Source organism: Nelumbo nucifera, chromosome 5, assembly GCF_055504915.1.
Source record: "Nelumbo nucifera cultivar China Antique chromosome 5, China Antique-T2T, whole genome shotgun sequence".
Classification (NCBI taxonomy): Eukaryota; Viridiplantae; Streptophyta; class Magnoliopsida; order Proteales; family Nelumbonaceae; genus Nelumbo; species Nelumbo nucifera.
In genome coordinates, this window is record NC_142653.1 from 65,172,068 (window position 1) to 65,187,666 (window position 15,599).

Here is a 15,599-nt window from a genome sequence, read left to right on the forward strand (position 1 = left end):
CGCCTATATAAAGGCATAGCCTCAAGCCTCACAAGGTATGCACAATTCAACTCTCTTAATATTCTAGCAATATTGCTTTCAACTGTCTCAAAAACCTCTAATTTGCTAAGTGCCTACACTGGGTAAACCACCCTGGACACTTTGACCTCTTTTTCTTATAGCTCGAGTAGGCGACCTCGTTAGTCCAACTTCCGAGCTGTCCTCCAATAGGGAGCATTAGATCACACATCATCAAAATTCACTCTAAAATTATACATACATGTATTTATGCAAATATATATATATACATATATTTTATGTATATATGTATGCAAAATATGTATGTAAATAAATAAATACATATATGTAAATATGTATGCAAAATATGTATGTAAATAAATAAATACATATATGTAAATATGTTTGCAAAATTAATATATATAGTTGAGTTGGACTGGTTTGGTCTACCAAGGGCAAGGCCCGGGCTTGACTCGAAAAATAAAAAAGTCTGATTTCTTGGACCCAAGCCTAACCAGAGAACGAAAATCTAAACCCAACCCATGTAAAATTTTGAGCCAATCCAGGCTCGGATTGGGCATGCGCAAGTTTTACACCCCTTATTTGGCCCTCCGCAACCCCGGGTTGGGCACGCGCAAGTTGCACCCCTACTTATTATTGGCCTTGCGAAACCCCGTAAGTATACATAGGTATATATATATGGTTACTCAGGATACAGAGAAGACTGTAACTCCGAGTTGCGGATTCCAATAAACAGCAGTAAAGCTTTGACTTTCTCCATCCATTTGTTTTGTGTCTTCGTTTTTTCCTTCACACGTCGCAGACTCCCAATTAATATTACATCAAGTCCAACCCTCAAACCAAACCAAAAAAGGGTTTGTGTAGTCGAGTAGCCATCAATAAAGTCGCCAAACCAGAGTAATAGATGAAACAATTTTACAATCCTCAATTAGAACAGTCCGGTTCTACCAAACGAACAAAAGAAGTTAGAAGTCAGTCCGGTAATTGAGTTTCGTACGATTTCCATTATAAATATATAATATATTAATTAATAAAAAAGGAGAATATAGTTGATTTTTAAAAGGGAATTAGTTGTTGAAAAGTATTCTATGATGGGTTGGGTCTGATCGACGACTTCTGCTATTTAAAATTTATAAATACTCTCATAGGAAATTTCCTTGTTTTCTTCGGAATTTCTTCTTCCTTATTCGTCTGTTTTCACTGAATTAGGGTTTGCCTGCTTGTGACTCCTAAACTAATTTTTGTTGGGTTCCATTTTGACATTTTCTGTTGGGTTCCATTTTGACATTTTCTGTTGGCTTTGATTGACTATCGGTGTTATTCTTGTTAAAAGTTTCAGGAAATCTAGGTTTTTGAGGTATTTGGTTCTGAAATCGGCTTATAACAGGGCTTTGGCTGCGGTGCACCAGTTTGGGGATGTTCTGGAAAGCTGGGAGTTTCTTCGCACGACCTTGAAAACGTTACAGAAATTAGGGTTTCTAGCTGTGCTTGATTTTTATTTTTGTTGGGTTCTGTTGATGATTTGGAGTAACAGCTTGTTAATTAGGTGTGGAGTTACTGGGTTTTCTGTTCAAAGGGAGTTAAAGAGGAATGATTGAGTGATGGCTCCTAAAGGAACTACACCGCAGAAAGCTGCCGAGGTTGCGATTCAGTCAATTGGGCTGGGATATGATGTTTCTGAGGATCTGAGGCTCAAGTACTGTAAGAGGGATTCGTCTGGTTCACGGTTAATTGAGTTTGATGAAGATCAGGTTCAGGAAATTGTTCTACCTGGTGGTATCAAAGTTCCAAATGTGCCTAAGTGGATCAAATGCGATAAAGGGGAACGGATGCGTTTCAGGTCCGATGTGCTCTCGTTTCAGCAGGTATTCATTGTCTCTCTCTCATGGGTTCGACTTAGTTTGGTAATTTGTTTTTTTTTGCTTCTTAGAAAAACCAAACTGGGTATCTTTCTGTTATAACGAACTTCAGAATTCATTGTCTGAGTCTCTTTATTCATAGATCAGGCCGAAGGAACATGTGCTGCTTTTCCTCATTGTTAATTGAGCAATCCCTGAAATTGTCTATAAAAGAAGGGAAGAAACATTGTAACTTTCTTCTCCTAGTTATACTTATACATTACATATAACACATGAATAATGCCCCTAATAAATTAATTGAAGTAGAATTGATTTGCATGATGATTTTTATTTAATTTTATTATATGTCATTTTATTTTTCGAGGATCCACACTCTTTCAGGATTTCCCATGATAAATTGGTGTGATGCAAGAATTTGTGTACATTACTTGCATAAATAACGCCATTACATGAAGTATGAAAGGTAAAAATTCACAATGAATGCAGTTAGTGAAGAATAGAACTGGACTGAAGCTCTAATTTTTGGTATTAGCATATGAAAGCCTTAAATGCAACAGACAATAAGTACCTTGATGCTGTTCAGTGTTTAGGCATTTTGACGTTTTGGTTTCTCTCAGATGGCGGAGCAATTTAACCAGGAAATATCTTTGTCTGGAAAAATCCCCTCAGGCGTTTTCAATTCAATGTTTGATTTTTCGGGTTGCTGGCAGAAAGATGCAGTCAACACTAAAACCCTTGCTTTTGATGGTTGGTTCATTTCACTATATACCATTGCATTGGCAAAATCTCAGATAATACTGCGAGATCATGTGAAACAAGCTGTCCCATCATCATGGGATCCTGCTGCATTGGCGAAGTGAGATTCTGTCCTCACCATTTTACTTTTCATGGGATTGATGATATATATACACATTTGCAAAAGAACTCTTTGAATAATTCAGGTCTACGGATGAATTTCTGTGGCCTTTACTGTGTTTACCTAATACTCTTTTTTTTGATAATCACCTAATACTCACTCTTTTCATTGTTTTCATTTATACACAAACATGGTGATATGCATGCTTTTAGTGGCAATATGATACACACCTGGTTTAAAATGTCCACATATTTCCTAATTTTCCCACGACATATTTCCAAGTCCATGGGTATTGTATTGACACATAATATTACTAGAATTGACTTATTTCCTAGTGAAAACTACCAGCACTATGTGGAGTACTCAAGATGGTATTATAACATAAGTTGGTAAGAATATTGTGATGTGTAGTAGTAGTATTATGGCTCACCGTATGGATATTATTACCATTTTGAGCAAGCTTGAATTCTCTCCAGCCGTGAAGTCACTCCTAGTTTTATTTTTATTTTTTTTTTGTGGAAAAATAATTTGGTTGATCTATTAGAATCAATTGCACTTTCTATGAGTTTAAATTTTGCTTAAACTCAGTCTATTATGTAACTTTGACTCTTAAGTTTATAGGACAACTTCTCTGTGTATTAATTTTTCTGTTAACCTAAATTTCTATTCTCTGTTTGATGCTTTGGAACAAGATGATAATTTATAAGGGTGTAGCTAGCTTTTTTTATCACTTCTTGAAATACTGTTCAATATTTTCACTTATTGCACAATGTTTACACTGTGTATAATTTGTACACTATTTCCATGTCTTTTTTTTTTGATAAATTCTTTTCATATGGCATTTTTGACATTTTAAGCCATGGATATATATTGTGAAAATATAGCTACACCCTTATATATATTGTATATTTCCTTTGAGAATTTTAGTGGATATTGGTACCTTGTATTACAGTGCATGCTTATTTGTGTTCTATTAGAGAATCTTCTTTCATGACTGTAGGATTTTGGCAAAAAGTTTTAATGCTGATTGTCAACTTGGCACATTCCTCCTCCTTTATCTAGGCTTGGGTCCAGTGGCGTAACCGTGTAAGACAAGCTCACATTGGTAGAGTTACAATGGGTCTTCACCAAGGCTCAACACTTGGTCCTTGTTTAGTTGCACTAGTCATAGATGAATTGACTAAACATATTTGACAGGAGGTCATGTGATGCATATTGTTTGCTGATGACATGGTATTAATTGATGAAGCTTACGAATTGATTAAAAAAAAATGATGAAGCTTACGAAGGATTAAATACAAAACTAGGTTTATTGAGAAATACATTAGAAACAAGAATTTTAAAATAAGTAGCTCTACTAGAATATGTGCAATTTAAATTTAATAATAATAGGATTGCAAATGAGGGTATAATTGGGATTGGAGACCAAGAGATAATTCAGTGTGGCCTCTTTTGTTACCTTGGTTCAATAATTCATAACAATGGAAAGATTGAAGAGGATGTTACTCATAGAATTAGAGCAGGATTGGTAAGATGGAGGGGTCATAGTTTTCAAGGTGTCTAGGCGATTCTGGGTGACACTGGGGTGCCTAGTTTGTCTAGTTGCCAAGGCGATAAAAATTCTATAATATGAAGAATTAACTTTTGGCTAGTTCTATGGTTTTATATACCATTCAGCATACATATTAATTGAAACAATAACATTCTCTTTATTAAGAACATTAAATTTCCTCTAAAAATGTTTCAAATTACTATCTAGAAGATAAAAATCTTTTAAATATATTAATTTCTTTGTTTTCAAAAATAATACTCCTATAATATTTAATAGATCAATTTCATATCAATTAGCACCCAATGAAGGTTGTTAACTTTATAAGATAAAAATTCAAGATGGGAAGTAAAATAGAAGAAAATAAGGATGAAGTTGCTATTTTATTTAATTGATGAGAGGGAGAGAGAATAGAAAAAAAAGAAACCTCTTTACACTTTTATTCATTCATTCTTTTTTCTCTTTTGAAAGCCCTTTGATTTTTTTTTTTAAATTTCAAAAACAAAACATGATTTTGTGGCCCCCCTACTTCATGCTTGCTTTATGTTATTTATGTTGCTGTTAGTATGTTTCTTTTTGATCAATAACAGAATTCAATTTATTAATGGACAATAAAATTACAATAACCCCGGAAGTGGTAAAAAGGCTTAACTCTCCTGAAAAAGATAAAAGAAAAAAGAAAAGAGGATAACAATACAGCCCAAAACATCTGTTCCCTTCCCACCCCTTGTTTTGCCAATGTATCTGCAAAAGCATTTGCAGTCCTCTTCACCCAATGGTATTGAACCTCCAACCCCCTAGTTAGCCATTTAGCTTCCCTTCTCTCATTTGCGTATTTCCACAGTCTATTGTCCTTTTGTAACCAGCTTAAAACCAACTTTGAGTCTCCTTCAACAATTAGTCTATGAATACTAAGCTCCTTTGTCTTTCGTAAACCTTCCATTAAGGCACATATCTCAACTTTGTTAGTATGTTAGTTGTGTTAGTTATTTCAGTTTCTGTTTGTTTATGTAAGCAGTAGGGGCATTAGTGGAGCTTTTCTATGTTTTAAGTTGTTAATAAATACTGATTAGACAACTTGGTACCATAGCCAACCTAGGGTCTCTAATGTGTGTCTAATCCAGCTGACTGCATGAGAACTTCCTAGTGTTGAAAGTTTAGCAAGATTGATCCATCGAATGATTCTTGGAGATTACTAGAAGAGTGCAGCAGATGCCCAAGGGATTGTAGAGCCTTGGAGAGTGTTCGGTGATCTGGAAGAATCTGAGAAAAAGGAAGTTCAAGATTAGGGTTCAGTTTGAGGAACTTAAAATTTTATCTAATCAGCACATTTTCCTCCATATATTCTTCTTCTACACAAATAAGGGTTCAGCCCCTATATTTTTTGAATTTTATTTTCCTTCTTCCTTTTTGTTTCATGAATATGTTGATTTTCTATACTTTAATATGAAATTTATACTTTTTTTATGAAAATAATGAATAATTATTAAAGAAATGTGGTTATGGTACCTAGGGAACTACCCTATAAAAAATCTGTCGCCTAGGCGATGCCTAGGTGACTAGGCGACAAGGTGCCCTCTAGTCGCCTAGCCTTGGCGTGGCGCCTTGAAAACTATGGAGTATAGGTGATTTGCAAGATATCAAGCAATCACTCGCAACGGTAATGGCACAGTTGGAGAAAAACTCATCGATAGGAAATCTTGAGAATGAGAATGAAGAATCCAACTGAGAAGCTGAAGGAAATAGAAGAGATTCAAGAGCATCCATGAGAATGGCAAAACTCAACTTTCCAAACTATGCAGGTGAAGACCCCATTACCTTGGATTTTCAAATCTGAAAAGTTCTTTGAATACCACAACACACCGAGCTATCACAGTTCATAGAGTCTCCATAGCCTCCTTCCATCTTGAAGGAGAGGCAATACTGTGGTTCCTTAGGTCTCATCCTCAAGTTTCTTGGGCTGACTTTATGCAAGCTCTGTGCATAAGGTTCGGGCTAGTCAAATTTGATAGCTATGATGAAACCCTATCAAAGCTGAAGCAAACTGGATTTGTAAGAGACTATCTGGTTGAGTTTGAGAAGCTTTCGACGAGGGTACATTGGCCAGAGACTGCTCTATTGGGTTGTTTCATCGGCAACTTAAAAGAAGAAATTGAAGTGGAGGTGAAGGACCTCCAAACTCTGTCGTTGCTTGCAGCTTTCAGCCTATTCAGGAAGAGAGGCTAAATCGCCTCAAGAAACTCAACCAAAACCCCCTCTTATGGCCTTCCTAGGTTCAAATTGGACGCCACGGTTCACCTCAGCTAACATAGATGAACTAGTCAACAATCGGTCTCTACCCACTGGAAAGAATAGACTGGCCCAACATAATGAAGGCCCACAGTCCAAATCTATTGCGGTAGTGCCTGCATCAGTTCTTCTCAAGAAACTCTCATGGGCCAAAATGCAAGCCCGTAGAGACTAGGGTCTCTGCTACAACTGTGAAGAAAAATTTGGGCCGGGTCACAGATGCAAAGCCCAATAGTTATTCATGCTCCAGATTGAAGAGATAAAAGAGGCTCAAACTAAAGTCAGAATTGTAGAACAATGTGAACCCGACCAACCGGAAATATCATTGCATGCCCTCACTAGGATAAAGTCCCCAACCATGAGGGTTTTTGGGTCTATAAAAGGGCGGAGAGTTTTTGTCTTAATTGGTAGTGGTAGCACCTTGAAGCCAAGGTGTTATCTAAACTCGACCTTAGATCGGGTTATCATCAAATATGGATGCACCTGGAGGATGTGCCCAAGACAGTGTTTTGCACACATGACAGCCATTATGAATTCCTCGTTATGCTATTTGGGCTCACCAATGCCCCATCAACATTCCAGGCCATCATGAACGAGGTATTCCGACCATACCTGCATTGCTTCATATTAGTCTTCTTTGACAATATTCTTGTGTTTAGCGCTGATTGGGTATCTCATTTAAAACACTTGTCTATTACCTTGGAACTATTGAGGCAACACAAATTGTTTGCAAAGGTTGCCGAATGTGTTTTTGGATAATCACAAGTCCAATATTTGGGCCATGTGGTGAAGGCAGGACAGGTCATGGCTGATCTAGGCAAGGTTAAAAGTATCCAAAATTGGCCCCTGCCAAAGTCTGTTAAAGCAATGCAGGCCTTCTTGGGCCTTACAGGCTACTACTAGAGATTCATCCCTTATTACGGGTGGATAGCTGCACCACTCACATAGCTGCTGCGTATGGATGCATTTCAATGGTCAGATGAGGCACAATTGGCATTTCAAAGATTGCAAAAAGCAATATAGGTGCTGTACTGATGTGAGAAGGCCAGCCCATTGCTTACTTCAACAAGTCTCTATCACAACAAGCACAATCGTGTAGCAGATGCCTTGTCATGCATGCCCGAAATGGCCCAGCTCATAGTGTCTCAATCCAGCTATCCCTTGCTGTTACAACTCAAGCAAGAAGCATAGCATGACCCTACATTAGTCATTTCTGCTAATTCCGCACGTATACCAGAAGTATTAACACTATTCCACAACCTGTCATGGGAGGCCGCCACTCAGGATTTTTTAAAACAGACAGGAGAATTGTGGCTCATTATTTCTGGACAGGCATGAAAAGGACCATAGAGACTTAGCTACTTCATGTCCTTTGTTCCACCAACAGAAATATGTGGCACAATCCCCAGCTGGCTTGTTACACCTTTGCACATCCCTAATGAGGTCTGGGGTGAAGTTTCAATAGACTTCATTACAGGACTACCACCATCTAAAGGCAAGTTAATTCTCTTAGTGGTTGTCGACCGCCTCTCAAAATACAGCCATTTCATCCCTCTAGTCTACCCATACACAACAAGAAGGGTGGCTGAAGCATTTGTTTGAGAAATTACAAGATTACATGGCACACCCAGGGACATTTTATCTGACAGGGACCTAGCCTTCCTCAGCAGCTTTTGGAAGGAATACTTCAAGCTGCAAGGAAGCAAACACAACACATCAATCAGTTACCATCCACAAACTGATGGCCAAACTGAAGTTGTCAACTGATTCATTGAAACTTACTTGCATTGCCTTGCAAGTGAAAGGCCACGCCAATGGACTCAATGGCTACCGTGGGCTGAATTCTGGTACAACTCCTCTCTTCATGTATCAGCCGGTGCCACACCATTCAAGGTCCTCTATGGTAGAGAACCTCCAGCTATCCTGCCATATGACAAAGGGTCCTCAGCCAATGCAGCAGTAGATGAGTGCCTCACTCAATGGGATGAAGTCCTAAGGGACCTCAAGGTCCACTTGAAACATGCTCAAGAATAGATGAAGAAACACTATGACAGAAAACATAGGCCCTTGGAGTTTCAGGTTGGTGATCTGGTTTACCCCAGATTACAAGGCAGTCCTCGGTAGCTACAAGGTCTTACAATAAGTTGGGTCCCAAAATATTATGGACCTTTTAAAGTGGTGCAGCGCATTGGTCCTTTGGTGTATTAACTAGAACTACCATAATCCACTTTCCACTCGCCCTCTGTTCTCTCACCATCTTCAATTTAGGAGGTAGCTTCTCCCTCGAAGAGAAGCCTATGTTGGGGCAGGACCTCAACAACGACAGAACTAAGCATATTGAAGTGGATCGACACTTTATCAGAGAGAGAGCTTCTCAAGAAGTGTATCTTCCATATATTGCCTCCGATGTAGCTTGCAAATTTACGAGAGTTGCTTTTTAGTTACAAAGACTAAGTTGGAAACAAATTTACGCAAGTTGGGAATGATTAATATCTACTCTCAACTGGAGGGGAAGTGTACAGATGTAGAGCAATACTATGATTATTTGTGGTCCCCATTGGGCATGCTTGCTTTATGTTATTTTTGTTGATGTTAGTATGTTAGTTGTGTTAGTTATTCAGTTATTTTAGTTTCTGTTTGTTTATGTAAGCAGTAGGGGCATTAGTGGAACTTTGCTATGTAATTTGTTAATATAAATAGCTGAGTGGGGCGCCACTCTATCATTGACCCGCACTCTTTTCTAATTCTTCTCTCTTTTGTTTTCTCTCTTCTTCTCATTCTCTTCTTCTTCTTCTTGCAGACCTAAAGTAAGACTGATTACAGTCTTTGTTAGACAACTCACATATTAATAAGATTGGTAGGTTGGAAGGGGAGGTATCTTTCACTTGGTGGAAGGATAACTCTTATAAAGAGTGTGTTGTCTAATCTTCCAGTATATTACCTTTCACTATGGCTTCTGTAATAAACTCAATTGAAAAAAAATGCAAAAGGAGTTCTTATGAGGAGTCAAAGGAATTGAAAAGAAATTTCACTTAGTAAAGTGGGATAGGGTCTGCAAGGAAAAGAAAGATGGAGCCATGGAGGTCTGGGAATAAGAATATTGAAGCATTTCAATAAAGGTTTTCTGGGAAAGTGGTTGTGGAGATTTGGTTTGGAGAGGAAGGTTCTTTCGAGGAGGGTGGTGTCTTGTAAATATGGGGGTGATTGGTCATGGGTGGGATTTTGGAGGAGTGAAGACCTCACATGGAGCAAGTGTTTGGAAGGGAGTGTTTCTAGTCGGATTTTCTCATCTTAGTGTCTTTTAAGGTTGGAGATGGTTCAACAATCAAATTTTAGGAAGGTGACTGGTTAGGTATTGGAAAACTGTGTGATCTTTGTCCTCAGCTATATAGGTTGGGTATGAAAAATAGCTCTGTTGTGGAAAATTTTGAGATAAATCAAGGTAGAGCTGTGTGGTACCTAAAATTCAGGAGATCTCTATTTGACTGAGAAATTCAAAAGTGTGTGGATCTACTTGCAAAACTTCAATCAACTGAAACATAGGTGATGCACATTGGGAGTGCTGAAGCATGGATGGAGATGCTTTGAAAAGTGAAGTGACTTGAAGAATCTTCAACAGAAAACCATATTATTGGCTAAAACTAAAAGATGGTCATTTGGGGCTTTCTAGGGTTTTCACAAAAGTAGCTTATGGGCTGTCCAGGTGGGACACACATTGTAAAGCCAGAAGCCGCTACGTCAAGGCCCTCTCAAATGGGCACTACATTTAGAAAATCTAAAATTACAGAATTGCCCATACAGCTGTTCAAAATATTGGAATACATCAAAGTGTTTACAACCATAAAAGTCTTTTATGATCTTTTTCAGTTTTTCTTTCCCTCCTTTAATGGTACCTATGTTGCAAGCTGAAAACTTTGCTATTTTGGTATCAACTAGTTCTATGTAGATAACCTATTCCATAAATAGAAAGTTCATCTTCAAATTTCCTCTTTTTTTTCCTTGATTTGTATTTTATACATATGTTAGTCCAATTTTATTAATTTTGAGAAGAAAGTAAAACATGCATCCAGAAATGAAGGGAATTGTTGATTAATGCTAACATAAATGTTTGATATATTTTATTTGAACCCAATACTTATTTTAATATCTCTATTCATTTCTCAATAACTATAATCTTTGAAACCAATCTGCTAGTCCAAATTTGCCATCTTTATTTGCTTTTATTTGAATTGTGTATTCTATATATTATTAATCAACCGTGCAGGTTGTACCAGTTTTATGATAAATTACATATTAAGTTCCAGTTTCCTATGAATTATGATAATTGATCTGCTAATGTTCTTCTTAACTTGAAGATCCTAAGAAGTTCTTGAGTTATTATTGTTTTGTTTGGTTTCAGGTTTATTGGAAGGTTTGGTACCCATGTTATTGTTGGTGTAAAGATGGGGGGAAAAGATGTAATATATTTGAAACAACAGCATTCATCGAATCTTCAACCTGCTGAAGTACAAAAAAGGTTAAAAGAGATGGCAGATAAAAGATTTCTAGACATGAATGGGCAGTATGAGATGAACCCTGAAGAAGCTTATGAGAAGGAGAAGGTTTGTGCTATCTCCATTTCTGGCGTCCTTTAATTCTACATCTTTCTGAAATTAAAAAGAATATAGTAGTTATTGTGCTTCTAGCTAGATGAATTTAAGCAATTATTAAGTCACTGAAGTGTTATAGTTAATTCAAGGACAAAATTGTCACTGGCAAAATAAGTTGAAGTTTCAGGTATCATACTTGTCAGAAAGGAAAGCCCACAGATAGAACATTGCTCTCTCAGATCTCTTCTAGATGTTACAATATCATATACTACATGACTTCTTGGTAAAGATTACTATTTTTTGATCATTAACAGATTATATTCATTAAATAACTGAAAATTTGGTTATTGTATGTTATAATATATAATAGTATATATATTGTATGTTATAATATATATATATATATACACACACACACATTGTATATTGTATGTTATAATATATAATATAGTGTATATTATGTAACCAAATAACCGAAAACCGAACAAAAAATTTCGGTTTTGGTTATTTCAGTTTTTCTATAATTCGGTTTTGGTTTTGGTTTAGTTTTTGTTTTTTTTTTTATGTTTTTTAATTTGATTTATTCAGTTTGGTTTTTAACTGAATAAACCGTTTCACCCCTAATTTAAAATGGTATAATATAGTCTTTGATCTGTTGTACTCATTCTAGTTGCTTTGAGAATTTGTGATTGTGCATGATTGGTTCCTGGTATATAGATAAGACATGATGTAGGATGGGGTAGGGGTCCTACTAATTTAAGATCTGGTAGTGGGCTTTGTAGCAGTGAAAGAAGAGCTTAGGGTGATCAAGGATGAAGAATTAGGATTGCAAAACAAGTAGACAGCTTGCTGTCCCGCAAAGAATAATGAAAACGGAAGTTTCCTTGGCAATCCCAGTGCTTTGAGGGCTTCCAAAAGTTGGGGCAGAAACACTTCTATTAGATGAACAAAATGGTCGATGCATAATAGTCCAGCAGTTCAAAATTTTCCAGCAAATACAGGCTTATCCCAAAGATAAGGGGATTTGACAATGGAGGCAATTCGACGTGACGGAACTTTCCATACAGCAAGAAGATGGAGGTTTGAAATTGCTGTCGAAGCAAAAGAAATATTGTTTGAACTTGGAAGAACAGGAGGTAAGGCTGCTTTGAAAATCAGAGAAGACAGCAGAGCGACAATCTTCTTGCCTGCGGAAGCTATGCTCTGGTTGAAGGGTTTTGTTTTTGTGTACTCAACTCCCCTAGATGAGTGGGCTAGAAAAATTGGAAACGACTTGAAGCTGAGCTGAGAAGGAATGGGAAAGCCTGGTTTATCACTGTTACAGAAAACTTTGGTAACAATAGGAAATAGATGATTTGCGTGCTGGAAGGAGAGGAAAAACAAGGGTGGAAAGTGTTCTCGAACAAGCTTCAACACTTCCTTCTTTTTGTTGACAAGATTACAAGGACGAAAGAAGCTTCCTCCAATGAAGATCTTGTTGTGCAGAATCTTCTTAGCCAGAGGGAAGAAGTTAAATCCATCACACAAGGGGAAGTGGAAAACAAAGCTCCTTTGTTCATGAAGTAGTGGTTGTGAGTTCCACAGGACTGCAACGCCGGGGAGAGGTAAATGGTAACGAAGATTGGTAGTAACAACCAAGGATAAAGTAAAAGACTAGGGGAAAATTTTGGATGTGGTGGCACAAGAGTTGGAACCTGAAAATGAGGCAGCTTTATTACTGTTTATAGACAGGAAGGGCAATCTTCGACATTGGTGGTGGAAAAAAGAGTTCTACTATGCTTGATTCAGAAGAGGGCTTGATCCAGGTTCAGGAATGGACTCTGCTGTGCAATGAGGTGGAAGGCATTATGAAAAGCTTCTTGCTTATGATGTTAGGTCTTCCGTTCCACTTATGGAGTAAGATGATCATCAAAAACATAGTGAGTTCTGTGAGAGGAGTCTTGGAAGAAGTTAAACTTCAAGATCTCCATGCCATAGAGATTAGCTTGGCAAGAGTGAAATCAAAGCTTTTGCCTCGATCTGTTGAAGTTCTCTCCAATGGTGTGTGGAATCGTGTCTGGCTGATTCCGGAAGTGGAAGCCTTGCTCTGGGGAGGAAGAACCAAGGTTGAAGACGACTCTGATGTGTTGAGTTTGTGTCCACATGGCACATGAGTGTTGGTAAGAAAGAAAGGGAATCAAAGGGAAGACGAAACAGGAAACTAGAAAGTTGCTTGAGGTTAACCAAAAGACAAGTAATTCATCAAAAGAAAGTTATTTAAATTGTTTTGACTTAAAAGGAAAGGTGGCAAGACATTTATATTTTGCAGACATGGCTAGGAGAGAGTGTGGCCCAACCTTTAAAGCCTTTCAAGCCGCTATCTCTGACCCATCTGGAGGTAGGGCGGTTTAGCAAGTGGGCTGGGCTTGAAGGTTGTCTACCCACATGACACCTTAAGTAATCATGTGGATCGGGTTAAGGGGCAGCTGCTTATAGATGATACCAATTGTCTATCTTCTTCTACTTTGAAGGGTCCAGTCTTTGGAGGTGCCGCAACATTGAAGGTTGGCAGACCAAGTTCCTGGAGGCCTCTTGCAGTGGTCTCCTTGACTAGATTCAGACATCGTTAGTGCTGTTCACTCCTCTTTGGAATGTCCAAATCCAAGATACTTGAGAACTTGGTTTGAGGAGAGGGAGGAAGTGGACGAAGGATGGGTGGCATGTAGTGTGGAGGAGGATGTTGAAGAGGATGACTCAGATGACTTGACCAGCCTAGCAAGTGTAGGGGACGAAGTCTTGCCTAACGAAGAGATTATAGGAACCCTAAATCTGGAGCTGCTATTTCAGGAAGATTTGGGAGAAGGAAAACTAAATGGCCCAGTGGTCCAGAGCAACAGAGAAGTGGAACTTCTAGACAAGGTGTGTGTAAAGAAGTAACCAAGGCTTATCAGAGGCTAGGCAGGACCGCTTCATTGAGAGATAAACAGAAGGTCGAAGGAATCCTTGTGTTGCACAAGTGGCGGGTTCACATTCTCATGGAAGCCAAGTGAAGGAGATAGTTGATTTTGAACCTCCTAAAAAAGGATGAACAACCAATTGCATCAGTCCTAATTCTCTCCCTCTTCAGCTTAACCCCGATAACTCTGTTCATTCATTTTGTGGTACTAATGAATGCTCTGTGTCTGTAGTGCTAGATTCGCTTCCCAGCCCAAAGAACACAACCTGTGTTAGAAAAGAAGGAGAAATAGGGGACATTGGAGAAAGGGAGGATAAAAAAAGAAGAAAGGCATCAGAGGAGGAAGCAAAAAGGAATAAAAGAATTTGGGAAATTCTTGAGAACCTATTGAATGGATTTAAGCATGGAATGGAAGCCACCAGCACTGAACAAACTAAAACTGAACTTTGATGGGAGTTCTCTTGGCAATCCAGGAAGGGCAGGCTTTGGGGGTGTGTTTAGAAATCATTTGGGTGTGGTGGTGGTACTTTACTCAGGACCAGTAGGTTTTGGTGACTCAATACAGGCTGAATCTCTAGCCCTACTTCAAGGTCTAAAGATGGCTGAGCAGCAGATAGGAACAACAGACTTAGAAATAGGAGACTCACTATTGGTCATCTCTTGGGCCTAAAACATCACACCAGTACCTTGGAAGCTCAAATTTATCTTCAGAGAAATTGACACACTTGCAAAGAAATTCAACTCTCAGTTTGGTTGGGTCAAACGGGATGCAAATGGGATGGCGGATACCCTAGCAAAACAAGGGGCAAATAGATCTTCATTGTACTGGGCAGAATTGTAGCTAATTGCTGGAGTTTGCAGTGTATTCCTCTGCAATCTTTATCTATTGTAACTTAATTTCTCTGTTATTAATGAAAGTTTTTTGCTGATAAAAAAAAGGAAACAATAGAAGGGCCAAGTGCAGAAAATATCGAGAAGAGAGAAGAAAGGAATGTGGAGGGAGGCAAAAGGGGAATATCAGCAAGGTGAACAAAGGGGAAATGAATAATGAGGACTTTGTGGCAAAACTTGGGTGGAAACTAAAGGACCCAAATGACCTTAAGGTTTTCTTAAAAAAGAAGAGAGATGAATTCAAGGCAAGGAAAAAGAAGTTGAGAGATTAAAGAGGGATGTTGAAAGAGACAAGAAATTTGGTATATAAGGGGAAAGGAGGAAAGAGATTAAAGAGGGATGTTTGCTTTTATTTTTAAATTTTCATTTGAATACGCTTTCCATGTTATGTTTATGTACTTTAATTTTAGATAGTAGGTTTTTTAAAACATTTGTTTTAAGTTTATATTTTTTATTAATATTATGATTAATACTTTTTGAAGTCTTATGCATTTTTAAAATTTTTTTGGCATTTTTTTGATTTTTTTGTATTTTTGCACCTTGCTTAAAAAAGGTGTGCACCTCTCGCGCCTCAGGAGCAAATTGGCCCTTGTACTTTTTTTGTGCCTTGCGC

The 15,599-nt window shown here is 37.9% G+C and overlaps 1 protein-coding gene across 3 annotated transcripts in view; it reads left to right on the plus strand.

Moving 5' to 3' along the window:
• The first annotated feature begins 723 nt into the window (after window positions 1-723).
• Window positions 724-15,599, plus strand: part of LOC104587841 (MAC/Perforin domain-containing protein) — a 37,786-nt gene continuing 22,910 nt past the window's right edge. The window contains exons 1-4 of one of the 3 annotated variants that reach the window (XM_010245588.3): window positions 724-998; window positions 1,352-1,883; window positions 2,495-2,733; window positions 10,971-11,172. In XM_010245588.3, coding sequence (XP_010243890.1) covers window positions 1,620-1,883; window positions 2,495-2,733; window positions 10,971-11,172 — 705 coding nt within the window. In that variant the 5' untranslated portion in view covers window positions 724-998; window positions 1,352-1,619. Of the gene's footprint in view, window positions 999-1,060; window positions 1,884-2,494; window positions 2,734-10,970; window positions 11,173-15,599 lie in introns of those variants that run through there. The other 2 variants (XM_010245589.3, XM_088887520.1) reach the window with 2 other exon arrangements.